The sequence below is a fragment of the Dendrobium catenatum genome, unplaced genomic scaffold (genome assembly GCF_001605985.2).
Source record: "Dendrobium catenatum unplaced genomic scaffold, ASM160598v2 fragScaff_scaffold_133, whole genome shotgun sequence".
Taxonomy (NCBI): domain Eukaryota; kingdom Viridiplantae; phylum Streptophyta; class Magnoliopsida; order Asparagales; family Orchidaceae; genus Dendrobium; species Dendrobium catenatum.
Genome location: NW_021318595.1, coordinates 2,736,055 through 2,750,722, shown reverse-complemented (window position 1 = coordinate 2,750,722; position 14,668 = coordinate 2,736,055). Strand labels below are relative to the sequence as shown.

The following is a 14,668-nucleotide window of genomic DNA, read 5'->3' as shown; positions in this document are numbered from 1 at the left end:
TATATAACAAAAAGATTACATTAAAATGTTATAATAAAAATTTTAAAATTATAAATTATAAATTTTAGAATTTATTTTAATATAAATACTAGAAAGAGTTATATATATATATATATTGTGTGTACAATCATAAGTCCGAACGATTATTTCCATCGGAATTCCACACGGAATTATTTCTCAAAAATATAAATATAAAATCTCTTAATTGATAGCCACAAGTCACATAAGTTGGGAAGATTTGAAAAATAAATAAATAAATAATAAAAAAAACAAAAAATAAAAAAAGTTGCGAAGATTTGAATAAAACCAAAAAAATTTGGCTGGTTACTTTAGAACAGTCAGCGTTTCTGAGTCCCGTGACCTTCCATGAGCATATATACTGCTACAGCAAATAGTTATTTTTTCTCCTCCTTTTTACGATAACAAAAAGTAGGAAGAAAGCTTCCGATGGAGTTATATAAAAGTTCTTTGGTGCCAGCTTACAGTCCTCGCATTCGCGCTGATTAAGCTCCGAAATTAGTTGCATAAAAAACAAAAAAGAAAAAAAATTTACGGAAGTGGAAGGAAGGAGGAGAGATAGATCTGAGATTAGAGAACGAGAGAGGAGAGAGAGAGAGGAGGAAATGCTTCGGGCTTTGGTGCTCTGCTTGGCTTGTGCTTGGGTTTGGTGCCTGAGCTCCGTCAATGGCGACACGAACTCGGATGAAGGTGAGCATTTGAATCTTGGCAGCTTGCTCTTACGCTTTTGGTTGGGATATTTTCTTCTTTTATGGATTTCGTGGCAGAGATGCTTACGTTTGCTCTTTATGCATGTTAGATTCTTTTTCTTACTAGTCGGTGAATGAGTGTTCTTTGATTGGGTTGACGATGAGATTTCATTCTTTCTGTTTGTTTTCAGATCCACTGAGTAGGCATAGAGCGAAAAAAAAAAGTCTTTTGTGAAAGTTCTGTAATGATTAAAGAGTTATATTGATCGGATTGTCTAATTATGGAGCATGTGTAGTGATCTGAGCTGAACGCTGCCAGATTAATCAGTAATGGCTCTATGATGAATTGTTCTGATTTTGTCTACTATATTTGCAGTTTCTGCTCTCAATGTTTTGTATACTAGTATGAACTCACCGGGTCAGTTAACAAGTTGGAATTCAAGCGGAGGTGACCCTTGCGGGCAATCATGGAAAGGAATCACATGCTCTGGCTCATCGGTTACAGAAATGTTTGTTTTGTTATCAAGATATCGAGGAATTTCTCTTTAGATTTATTCGTCATTGCTTAATATCATTCATGATTTTCTTTTTATTATACTAGCAAGCTGCCTGGATTGGGTCTTAATGGAAATTTGGGCTACCAGATGGACAAGTTGAAGTCCCTAGTTGAGCTGTTAGTCCCTTGGATTCTGCAAACTTTTTCTTATTTTACTTTTTGCCTTGTTTTGATGGTGAATTTTTCTGAGATTTAGGGATTTGAGCAATAATAATCTTGGAGGTGGAAACCCACTCCCTTACAATCTACCCCCCAAACTTCAACGATTGTAAGTGATGAAGTTATTCGTGTTGTAATTTGCAGTCTTAGTTGCTTATCCTAAATTCTCTACAGAAATGTTGCTCAGAACCAATTTAATGGAGCCATGCCTTATTCGATATCGCTGATGACTTCTCTTCAGTACCTGTGAGTCTACTTGTTGCTTTTCTTGTACTCGTTTACCATATCCTAAAGTTCTCAACTTGATAAAATTGTTCTGGTTGCTGTAGAAATCTCGCACACAATCAACTACAAGGTAATTTGTCAGATTGGTTCAACCAGCTGGTTAATCTTGAGACCATGTGAGTAAGTTTGTGGTCTCCCCAAATAAATTGTAATGATATTGCTTCTATTAATATATGTATTGTCATATCTTGTTTCTGGCCTGTATGATATTGCTTCTGAGAACACTTATTCTCTTCTGTTGGGCTTTTTTGTGAAATTTTACATCCAAATTTGATGAGATCTTCTCTTGTCTCTTTGTTAGCTTCTGAAAGAGGATTTGGTGTATGATTACTAGTCCTTTCCTAAATCCTGGTGTTTGTGTCTCTGTGGTTACTTTATTTTTTGTTGTCATATTTGTGTTTATTTTTGTTTCTCTTAGATTAATCTGTTTGATCTCTTTGGCGCTCACAAAGACGCGTTTTGGGAAGTTTCTTTTGTAGAAGTATTTAATATCTGAGAATTGAGCATTTAAAAGTAATCAAAAGTTTGTTTGGTAAGCTTTAAAGTTGGAACTAGGATGATATGTTTTTTAATAGATGCAAAATTTTCATTTAATAGAAACATTGGGCTAATAAATTCAATTGTGCATTTAGAGTTAGAATATATGTGGCGATAGAGTTAGAAAATTTTCGTCTCAGCATTGTACGGATATCCAGCACACAAACAAAAGAAAAATATAACAGCAGAATTTTTACGTGGAAACCCTGGAAAAGGGAAAAATCACGGGGACACACCCAGTTGAAAGGATTCCACTAGTGTTTACTTAGATTACAAGTGGCTGACTCGTCCCTGAAATTGAGGACGATCATATTACGATAATCAACTCACGGGTTGAAATTCAGTTACAAATGGAGATCGAAAATTCAGCGACATTTGGTGGTCAGGCGGAAATCCAACGTCAGTTAGCTGTTGGATAGAACTCTGGCGTCAGTCAGCGGCCGAGCAAAATTCCAACGTCAGTTGGCAATCCGACAGAACTTTGGCATTAGTCGGCGGCCGGGCAGAACTCTAGCGTCAATTGGCAATCCGGCAGAACTCTAGCGTCAGTCGACAATCGGGCAAAAGTCCTGCGGTGGTCGAGGAGGAGTCTGGTGGCAAAAGAGTTCTCTTCCTTCTCTTCTTCTCTTGTCTTCTTCCTTTTCTTCTCTTCTTGCTTAGGGTCCCCCCTCATGAGAAATGAGAGGTCTATTTATAGTTTTCTGAGAGTGGCATGCTTAATAAATAGAAGGAAGATCAAGGGTAAATTGAGAGTGGCTTGAATGGACGGTCAATGTTGAATCCCTTGATCGTGGACCATTTATTGGGCATTTGAAGGCCCTAATAATATCTGAATTCGACGATCTTGGGCTAGTTGGATTTGTCTCGTCGAACCGCTCGATTCGACTATAAGCATGTCCCGATTGGATACCATTTGGTAATCAAAATTATAGTTTGAACCCTCTAAATGCGCTTCAGGTCTTTGATTTGGACTCATTTGGGCTCAGATTGAGTTGAATTTGGTGTCGTTGGGTTCGTATTTACGAGACGTTCAATTTGACTGTAAGTTTGCTGAAATCTGAGTTCATATGGTTTCCGATTTAATTTTTGAAGTTTCCAACTTGATTTTTGCCTCGAAATTCGTGCCCGATCAAGATAATTTTTTGATGATATATCAAGTTTCATTTCATTTGATTGGTTTCGTAACTTCATAATTTCGATTATTTGGCTGCATTGTCTTTTTATTGAAAACATTATTTGTGTGATGTAGGGATCTCTCTTTCAACTCTTTTACTGGTATTCTTCCTGAAAGCTTCAGCTTCTTATCAAACCTGACGAATCTGTAAGAACATTAGTCACAAGTATGGCATGTAACCATTTAGTTTTACACAAAAGCTCCACCCTGCTCATCCTATTTAAATTCATGCAGGTATTTGGAAAACAACCAATTTACAGGTCATATAGATGTCCTTTCGAACCTACCCCTCAATGACCTGTAAGTATTCTTGCTATTCCGAGTTTCGTTCTGGGTAAGAAGCAAATTGCTTATGTAATGCAGTGATGATTTGTGCGTTACTGTTCTTTAGTAATGTTGCAAACAATCGATTCACTGGACAGATTCCTAACCAATTGCAAAAAATCAACAATCTTGAGTAAGTGAACATTCCATCTGAAATCATCAAAATCTTAATAATATAGTTACTGCACTATTTATGATGTAAAACCTCAAAATTTTTTCCCTTTTCAGCACTGATGGTAACTCATGGAACAACGAATCTGCACCTCCTTCACCTACATATTCTTCTCATCCACCACCTGGTAGACGATCGAACCCTGGCTCAAACCCTGGCCGGAGATCTGAGGGGAAAGATGGTCCATCAAATGGTGATGGAAAAGGTTCTGGTATTAATGTGGGAGTGATAGCTGGTATTGTCATAGCTGTTGTTGTTATCAGTGCATTAATCTTCTTTCTCTTGGTGAAGAGAAAAACAAGGAAATCTTCAGGAGAAGAACACCATGAACCAGATCAGCATTTTGCTCCTCTTGCCTCCAATGAAATTAAAGGTAATCTGTCTGTGAGCTAGATGTTTATGGGGAACTAGAATAGTTCAAATATGCTCTCCGATGAGCATAAATGCTGCATATAGAAACATTTATAATAAATAGAATTTGTTTTTATATTGACTGTTCATGTATTTTAGAGGTAACCACATGAGCCTATAGGATTTTATTGATATCCAACTTAACTGCCATAGTGATTGGAAAATCATAAATAGAATACTTCTTCCCATGAAAATGTCATTGTTTTCAAAATAATATTGAAAGAAAATTGATTAGAGTTGTCATATTTCTTTCTTATCATTTTTTATTTGAGCTTTGAAGATTCCAGACTAGTTCTTAGTTAGTATGCTCTTTTATTATGCTTTGTTTCTGAAATTTTATTAGTGCTAGAATCAACAAAACTTTCTTACAAAGACGGTTAATCTTTGGCTGGGTCACCTCTGCTATGTTGGTTGATTTAAATTTATTTTGTTGCATTTAGCACCGTTTTTTTTATTTTATTTTTATTTTTTTTGTTGCATTTAGCACCGTTAACTTGAATTTGAAAATTATATTAGGGTATAATTTATGAATCAAGCTTTTTGATATTTTCTACGCAGCACATTGTCTATAATTGCATTCAGACTAAAATCTTCATATGTATTTCTTGTAAATTGTTCATATAATCTTCATGGGTTTATAAGATCGCTGCAAGTACTGATGCTGATTACTGAATTCTTTTTTAAAACAAGGCAACTTATCACGCTATGGGAATAGTCTTCGAGGATCAGATAGGATCATTAGGTTCTTATTTTCTTAGTATGATCAGGACTTCAATATTCTTTTATACTGATCAAGAATCATAGGTTTAGTCCACATAAGAGCAAAGTTTCTTGATTTAGCAATTCCTTGCTTTCTGCTCTAGTCTTGCCATACTTTTGCATTCTCTATAAATATTAAATGAAGAAATATGGAAAACAAACAGAAAAATAATTTAATTGCTAGTTATAACTCTCCGCTGTCATAAACAAAAAGAAAAAGAGACTGGTGCGGAGAGGCTCGGCCGCACACAAATTTTCGGAGCCCACACATTGTAGCAGTTAAATAGTTTAATTGCTAGTTTTTTTTTTTTAATTCTGTTATTGAGTAAATTTTTAGGACTTCCAATAAAAAAAAAATTATTGTTTGTTCTCCCAATTCGCTTAATATTAAACAATCTGTAACTTTCATTAACTTTATTGTGACCATTCTGATTAGAACTGTATAAATTCGTCTCCTTTTCAGAGATGAAATCCATTCAAACAGCATCAGCAGTTGAAACAGCAACATTCAAACCTGCAAGTAATACAACAACATTTCAAACGGCTCCTTTTAGTCTGAAACCTCCTCCCATTGACAGGCAAAATAAATTGAATGATGAAGATGATTCTATCATCAAAACACCCGTGAAGAAGGCAAAAGTTGCTTCTATAAAAGCAACCGTTTATTCTGTAGCAGATCTGCAAATTGCTACAGATAGCTTTAATGTGGATAATCTTATAGGGGAAGGTTCTCTTGGCCGTGTATATAGGGCTCAATTTGCAGGCGGTAAGGTACAGATTTACCTTCAACTATTTGTTCTGCTATTATTTTTGTCTAGTACCCAAGTTAATTTATTTCTAAAATGGATATTGCTGCATTCACTTTGTCCACGTTTGGAACGGCTTTCGTACTGCTTCTTAAAGCAGTTTTTTAGTACAAAAATTAAAATTTTTATACTAGAAAGCGGCTTTAAGAACCAGTAAGAAAGCCGTCCCAAACGTAGCCTTTGTCCAATGGAGAAAAGGGTTATAGTAATGCTGTCTACCACTTGGAATTTACTAGAAACATGTGATATGAATAATTATTTTATGTAGGACATAATGGAAAAAATGATTCATGTAGTGGGTAAAGGCTTATATTGTTGTTGTTGTGCATTGGCCAAAAAACGGTTGAAAATCTTGAGATAAGAGCCCCCTGTACAATATCCCACTTCTTTCTGAGAAGAAAATAAGAAAGGAAGTCTGTCTTAGCTACATGATGATGGTATTCTCTTGTTGTAAAAATAAGCAAAGCTAATTTGTTCCATATTGTGTTTGAACGGCTTATCAGTGGTACATATATTTCTTCTTTGCAACTCCACAAACATCTGTTTACAATATATAGAAGGGAGATTCATAGTAAAGAACGTGGATAGAGTTTGTTGGAACAGATATAGCCAAAACTAGAGATAACACTGCATGCAGAGGAATCATTGACCAAGTTCTTATAAAAGCTAGATCAAGTACTTGATTGTGATAATTCTCTTTTTTAAATATTTAACGTTATATTGCACTTCATTGCTTCTGAAAGCTTTGCTTTCAATTCAAGAATGCTTATATAAAAATATTTGTCATTCAAATCACAAAGAAAACAGTAAAAAACTTGGTTTTTTTTTTGCATTAGCTCTTCTTGGTTCATTCGACGATCTATGCTTTGAAAGAGAATCTTGAGCGGAGCAAAGAGGAATGAAGAAGATGAAGACAGAACGCAGAAAACAGAACGGAGGGAAAAATTATATTCAAATGTAAAACTGAGATTACAGCCTTATATAGAGCAGAGAGGGAAATAATTAAGATGAGCTAGAGTACAACTTAACAAATGTAATTCTCGTTCTAATACCTTCCCTCAAATTAAGCATTCTGAGAGCGAATGTTTAATTTGGAACGAAGAAAATTAAAACGAGATATATTAAACGATTTCGTTAAAATGTCTGCGATCTGATCATGAGAGGAAATGTGCTGAATGCAGACATTGCCGGACGCGATATATTGCCGAATGAATTGATAGTCTATTTCAATATGCTTAGTCCAGGCATGAAATACTGGATTCTTGGCTATAGCAATGGCCGAGATGTTATCACAGTGAATGAGAGTTGGAGAAGTTTGTTCTTGTTGGAGCTCCGATGCTAGACGGCGAAGCCATATAACCTCCAATGTTGACGCTGACAGGGCGCGATACTCCGCCTCGGTAGAGGATTTGGCCACGGTGATTTGTTTCTTGACGGACCATGATAGGAGGTTCGGTCCCATGAAAGTGCAGATGCCGGAAATTGACTTTCGATCGGAGGTGTCCGTCGCCCAGTCAGCATCAGTGTAGGTCTGGAGGGAAGTGTCACCTGGCGTGATCGGTAAGCCAAGGGATGATGTTCCTTTGAGATAGCGTAGTATCCGTTTGAGTTGAATAAAGTCAGCAGTGGTCGGAGTTTGCATATGCTGACAGACTTGATTGGTGGCGTACGCGATGTCCGGCCGAGTAATTGTAAGATACTGAAGGATCCGGCAAGGCGTCTGTACATGGATGGATCATGAAATAATTCGGTGGGTTGCTGTGAGTGTTTGGTAGTCAGTGTGATGGGTGTCGGACACGGTTTGCAATCAGTGAAGCATGCTTCCTGTAAGAGTTTGAAGACGTAGTGTTGTTGATGAAGAAAGAATCCATTGGCGGTGCGGCTTATCTGAATGCCGAGGAACAGATTGATCTGTCCCAGCTGTTTGAGAGCGAATTGAGAGCGGAGGTCGTGGAGGAGATTGTTGATCTGAGTCAAGCAATTTCCTGTAAGAAGAATATCATCCACGTAAATGAGTGTAAAGAAATGTTTGATTATTGTTGTAGATGAGTAGAGAAGGATCAGAGCGGCTAAACCCGATTCCACGAGCTTGTAAGAAAGCCGTAATTTTCTGAAACCATTGGCGGGGTGCTTGCTTAAGCCCATATAAGGACTTGTGAAGTTTACAGACTGCATCGGGTTGATTTTGATCTTTGAAGCCGCGTGGTTGAGTCATGTAGACATCGTCCGGTAAATCGCCATGTAAAAAGGCGTTGGAAACATCGAGCTGAAGGATGGGCCAGGTTCTGTTGACGGCGAGCGTGAGGAGCATACGGATGGTGGCATACGAGCAATCGGACTAAATGTTTCGTTGTAGTTTTCTCCCAAGACTTGTTCATAGCCAAAGAGCAACTAATCGAGCTTTATAACGGTCTACTTGACCGGATGGTTTGAGTTTGGTCTTATAGGTCCATTTGCAGCCTAACATGCGGTGATTGAGAGGTTTGGGAACCAGAGTCCATGCCCGTTGCTGTAGTAGAGCTTGATATTCCTCTGTCATCGCGTCTTGCCAGTGCTTGAATTTGGAAGCTTGATTGTACGTGGTAGGAGTGGGGGCAGGGCTGGTGTTGCTGAGGAGGGAAAGGAGTTGACGAGGTTTGGAGATACCCGACTTGGAGCGAGCCTGCATGGGATGAGGGAGTCGGACCGTAGGCTGAGAGCATTGTAGATTGGTTGCGGGGGCCATGTCTTCTGAGACCGGAAGAGCTTCAGCCGTAGTTGTGGACGTAGTATGAGGAGGAGGTAGTTGTATGGTGAGCTCTTTATTAACATTGTCCACAGAGGTCGTAGTGGTAGAGATCGGTACCAAGAGAAGAGGTGAAGACTGAGTCATGTTAGGCGGAGTTAGTTGTTGAGTGGCTACAGTATTCAGACGGAGCGGGAAGACGAATTCTTGAAATTCGACATGGCGGGATATGTACATTTTGTGAGCAGTAAGATCATAACATTTGTACCCCTTGTGATGAGGAGAATAGCCCACGAAAATACAGGGTTGAGATCTCGGTGAGAGTTTGGTGGTTGTGTACGGTTGCATCCATGGGTAGCAGAGGCACCCAAAGGTTCTTAATTGAGAGTAATCCGGAGTTGTGTTGTGGAGCATTTGGTAAGGAGATTTAAGAGATAAAGCAGTCGTGGGGAGACGATTAATTAGGTAATTAGCCGTGGACACGACATCTGCCCAGAAGTGATCCGGAAGGTTGGAAGCGATCAGAAGCGTGCGGGTGAGTTCCAGAAGATGCCGGTGCTTCCTTTCTGAGAGACTGTTCTGTTCGGGTGTGTATGGACAGCTAAGTTGGTGTTGTATGCCGTGGTTATTAAGGTAGGCAATGAACTCATGGTTAACGAACTCTCCTCCTCCGTCTGAACGAAAGCATTTCGGGGTAGCAGAGTATTGGTTTCTAAGAAAACTGCACAATATTTTGTGATGTAAGAAATAGATCCAAGAAAACCGCGTGTAATCATCAATGAAGACGACTTAATAACGAAAGCCATTTAACGAAGGTTGCTTCGTCGGACCCCATACATCGGAATGTATAAGTTCAAATGGATGGGAGGTCGACGAAGGACTTTTATTAAATTACTGTTTATGGCTCTTGGCCATTTTACAAGCTTCATAGTGAAATTCAGAAGGTAAAGAAGAAAAATTCGATATGCAATGTGCTAAAGAATTCAAGATGCGGTTGTTGGGGTGTCCGAGACGGGCGTGCCAGGCGGACGGAGATGTGGTCGCAGCCTGAAGAGCAGTGGGCAGCATAGTTGGAGCTATGTGTAACTTGTAGATCCCATTATGCAGACTTCCACGAAGAAGAAGTTGATGGTCCTGCGTGTCCTTAATTTCGAAACAATTAGAGTCAAATGTAATGGAAACTGAATTGTCAGAGGTTAATTTTGACACAGAAAGAAGATTATGGGTAAGTGCGGGGACATGTAGTAAATTGCATAAATGTAGCTTACGAGACGAGTCTGGCAAGGGAAGAATTCCCTGGCCGTAGTTCTGTATAGGAACAGAGGAGCCGTTCGCCACGGAGACAGATTCGTGACCATGATAGGCCGAGGGAAATTGAATGTTCGTGCCGTCCGACGTCATATGAGAGGATGCGTCGGAGTCAAGAACCCAAGATTGTGAAGCAGGTGTAGTCGGTTGAGCGAGAAGTGCGCAAGGTGCTGTCGTTGTGGGGGGAGCGTAGGATAGATTGCAACGATGCCAACAGTTGATCGCGGTATGACCTATCTTGCTGCAGATCTGACAAGTTGGACGAGTGCTGGCAGCCGGAGTCTGCGAAGGCGTGGGTTCGGTATTGGTCGTGGTGCGAGAACTACTGTTTCTGAATTTGTTGGGGCGCTTGGTGTTTTTGTTCTGCATCTGATTATAAGAGGTGGCGTAGTAGGATGCCGTAGTGGCAAGCTGATCTTTCTTGATGTCCTGGTTAATGTGTATCTCCTCATTACAGAGAAGAGAGTAGAGGGCATCGAGATCAGCTGGAAGAGAAGAGCGTATGCAAGTTTTGAAAGAATTGTAAGTGTCTGGAAGGCCATTTAGGATGTAAAGAATTATGTCTTCGGGATCGATCTTTGTGCCAGACACCGCAATGTTGTCGATAATGTTCTTGACTTGAGCAAGATATTGCTGCATCGTTTGATTGTTCATTTGGATGTGATGCAACTCATGCTTGAGTTGGATGATGCACGATCTACTGGATGACTGCAGCCGGCGTTCAAGAACCGCCCAGACTTCATGCGCCGTGGCAGATGTGATTACATATGGGAGAATGGCCGGAGAGATTGTAGAGAATAGCGTGGAGATAAGATTATTGTCGACGAGACGCCATTAAGCGTGAGCGGAGGACGTCGGATCCGATGGCGGGAGCGTTTTGCCCGTGAGATGATCAGCGTATCCGTTGGCTAAGAGATGTTGGAAGATCTGGGTACGCCAGATGGCGTAGTTGTCCGCGGTGAGGGTGTTCGGAATCAAGTTCTTGATATTCGAGATGATGAACTTGAGGGTCGTCGGAAGGACGAGCTCGGTGGGCGGTCCGGCGAGCGTGGAGGAAGTGGGTGGGAAGGTTGAAGACGACTCCTGATCTGCCATCACTGGCTCACTGATACCATGAAAGAGAATCTTGAGCGGAGCAAAGAGGAATGAAGAAGATGAAGACAGAACGCAGAAAACAGAACGGAGGGAAAAATTATATTCAAATGTAAAACTGAGATTACAGCCTTATATAGAGCAGAGAGGGAAATAATTAAGATGAGCTAGAGTATAACTTAACAAATGTAATTCTCGTTCTAATATGCTTTACTTTGATAATGTAATAATTTTAACTTTTAAGAAAGATCGATGTTTTAGCCTTTTATTCATTGACATCCAAGCCCAAGCATTTTCCAGCAAACTGAAATCTGTTTTTATTTATCTTTGTTTAAGCTTTGTTTTTTTTGCTTTTTTTTTTTCTAACTTTTCAAAGACAGTCTAAAGAGTTTCATGGTATAAGAATGCTCAGTCTGTCTACTTTTTTTCCATAGGTTCTGGCTGTGAAAAAAATAAGCTCCTCTTCCCTACCCAATCAATCGCCTGATGACTTCATTGAATTAGTTTCTAACATTTCACGTTTACATCATCCAAATCTATCTGAGCTGGTGGGCTATTGCTCGGAGCATGGGCAGCATTTACTGGTGTATGAGTTCCATAAGAATGGCTCATTACATGATCTCCTTCACCTTTCTGATGAGCACAACAACCAATTGACTTGGAACACTCGCATAAAGATTGCACTTGGGACTGCAAGGGCATTAGAGTAAGTAAAATCTTTTCTTCTGGATGATACTCCTGGATTTGAGCTTCTAGTATAAAAATTATAATATTCAATTATGGATATTTTCTCTGAAGGTTCACCAAGTAGATCTAATGGACATTTTTTAAGTTCTTTTATATCCATTATATTTACCAAATTAACTCACATAGTGGGATAAAGACTTGATATTTTCATTGTTGTATATTTACCAAATTAAAGTGTTCAAACTGCTTGCAAGTTTCATCAATGATAAGTTTCTTTGACTTGTTTAATTCTGTCTCGACTTCAACAAAGCTTCTGCACATCCTTCTGAGTTCTGGCAGAGATGTTATTGAGATTAACAATTTGGATCATATTCTATTTTCTGAGAACTATTAGTCAACTAGAGTCATATTTCATTATGAAGCTATTTCATAAATTTAACCTACACTTTAATTTATTCCAGGTACCTGCATGAAGTTTGCTCTCCATCTGTTGTCCATAAAAATTTCAGGTCGGCCAACATTTTATTGGATTCTGAGCTCAATCCTCACCTTTCAGATGGTGGCCTATCAAGCCTCATCCCTAGTGCAGAATACCAGGTTAACTTATACTATTATTTTGAGTAAATGATTAAAATGATTCATAGATTTTTTTTCGGCGTATTCATTTTAATCCCATATATTTTTTGTATGTTCAATTTAAACCATGAACTCAATAAATATGAACCAATGTGGCCCTCTGTCAATTTTGTGGTTTGTTTGGTTGGAAATGGTGGATGGAAGCTTCTCATAAGGCCATTTTTGGACTTTTTACTGTCAATATCATTAATTTAAGCTAGTAATAAGTAGTGAGTTTGACCTTTGGAAGCTTTCACTTACCAATTTCTGCCCAAAAAATGTCAAAGCTGACAGTACAACCGAAGTAGTTCAGATTTAATGAATTATGGGATAAAACTGAATATCTAGAGAAGTCTGGGATTAAAATAAACCCACTAAACAAAATTCTTAAAACATTTTGTATAAAGTTCTTAAGATATCTTTGCAATTTTATGTAGGGTGAGGATCAGGACATGGTATCTGGATATAGTGCTCCTGAGGTTGCCATGTCTGGACAGTATACTCTTAAGAGTGATGTATATAGCTTTGGAGTTGTCATGCTAGAGCTTCTGACTGGAAGAAAACCCTTTGATAGGTAACTCCTGATGTTGATTTATACTGTCAAATGAGTTACACAGGAATCAGAATTTTAAATTTCTATCTCTAGATAAATCTGGAATCTACATCATCTTGTGAAATTCAATATTAGAAAGGATATTTCATCTGTTTTTGGTTGATATCTTCATCATAGCAGCTCAAGATCAAGATCGGAGCAGTCATTGGTTCGGTGGGCTACACCTCAGCTCCATGATATCGATGCCCTCGACAAGATGGTTGATCCAGAAATCCATGGGCTGTACCCTGCAAAATCACTCTCTCGCTTTGCTGATGTTATTGCTCTCTGTGTTCAGGTAACTGTTGATATCATATTGATTTATATTCTTTCTTGTTGGGAAATATTTGAAACTTATTTCAAACGCTGAGAACAAAAAGAAAAATAGAAAATGTAAAAGAAAATCAATGCACAAAAACATATAAGAATTTTATGCAGGTTCATCCAATTAAAAGTTACATCTTGTTGGTGCTGCTATAAATTTCACTCTAGTTTGATTGTGATATAAAGGAAGCTTAGGGCAGCCGAAATTATAATAAACTATCAAAATGGGTTTTGGTGAAAGAACTCCCAAATATTATACAGCTTCCCCATGTTAGAAAATCAATGCACAAAAACACATAAGAATTTTGTACAGGTTCCCCACTCTTTTTACCTTGAAGCAACCTCACTCCTATGATTAAGGCCTTGTTTGGGACGGCTTTCTTACTGCTTCTTAAAACAACTTTTTAGCACATAAATTTAATTTTTGTGCTAGAAAGTTGTTTTAAAAAGCAGTAAGAAAATCGTCCCAAATGAAGTCTAAATCTGCATAGAATGTCTTCTACATAGGACAAAAATAGGACTTCACAAAACATTTCTTGCTATTACTTAGGAGTTGATCTTTGGTATTTCTTTCACCAGAGGTCAATTTCATTCTTTTTTGAACAAGTATGCCATAAAAAACATTTAAAAGGTGAGTGAACTTAAAAGAGTTGTATATTTTAACAGCCTGAGCCGGAGTTCAGACCACCCATGTCAGAAGTAGTTCAAGCGTTAGTTCGCCTCGTGCAAAGGGCCAACATGAGCAAGAGAGTCCTTTCTGGTGAAGTTCAAGATGGAGCTCGGCGAACAGACGATGCAGAAGCACAGGACTACATGTACTGAAGCAAGCTTGAGGTATATTTCAGGCAAGCGACGAGGTTTCTTGGCTTCCAGTGATGATCTAGGCACTCCAGTTTGGACTGGCCATGGCTTCTCCTTCCCACTGCAGTTAAATAGCACAAACTCTACCTGAAGGTCCATGATAAATAACAAGGCCATGGCTTTCTTGTCCAATAGTAAGAAATGTATTTTGTTAAGTTCTTCTGTTTTCTACATTGTTGTTGGTACCATTATCTTCTTCATAATGAATGGCCAGATTTATATAAATAGATCTCTAGCTGCCTTCTGCTTCCGGTTCTTAAATAGTGCTTCTTGTGTTTTCGCGTCCAAGGCTTCGTTTCGAATAGCTTTTTTTGCTGCTTTTTAAATTATCTTTCTAGTACAAAGATTCCTTGAATTAGAATTTTTTTTATTAAAAAGCCGTTTTAGAAAGCAGTAAAAAAGCTGTCACAAACAAAACCTGCTCATTTTGCATTATATCTCTAAGACTGAAGCAACTCAATCCGCCTGAGCATCCTCATCTATGCAACACTTAACTTTATGCTTCTCTTTTAATTGCCAACATTCTATGCCATAAAGTATCGCATGTCTCAACACAATCTTATAGAAATTTTTC

General features: G+C 38.6%; 1 protein-coding gene across 1 annotated transcript; it reads left to right on the top strand.

Annotated features, from left to right (window-relative positions):
• Nucleotides 1-407: 407 nt before the first annotated feature.
• Nucleotides 408-14,321, top strand: LOC110115019 (protein STRUBBELIG-RECEPTOR FAMILY 6-like). The gene is made up of 16 exons (XM_020848115.2): nucleotides 408-708; nucleotides 1,084-1,216; nucleotides 1,309-1,380; nucleotides 1,460-1,531; nucleotides 1,597-1,668; nucleotides 1,752-1,823; nucleotides 3,494-3,565; nucleotides 3,653-3,718; nucleotides 3,810-3,875; nucleotides 3,971-4,287; nucleotides 5,548-5,855; nucleotides 11,450-11,721; nucleotides 12,164-12,299; nucleotides 12,755-12,891; nucleotides 13,051-13,207; nucleotides 13,900-14,321. The coding sequence occupies exons 1-16, from the start codon at nucleotides 624-626 to the stop codon at nucleotides 14,053-14,055; spliced, it is 2,193 nt and encodes a 730-aa protein (XP_020703774.2). The 5' UTR covers nucleotides 408-623; the 3' UTR covers nucleotides 14,056-14,321.
• The last annotated feature ends 347 nt before the right edge of the window (nucleotides 14,322-14,668 follow it).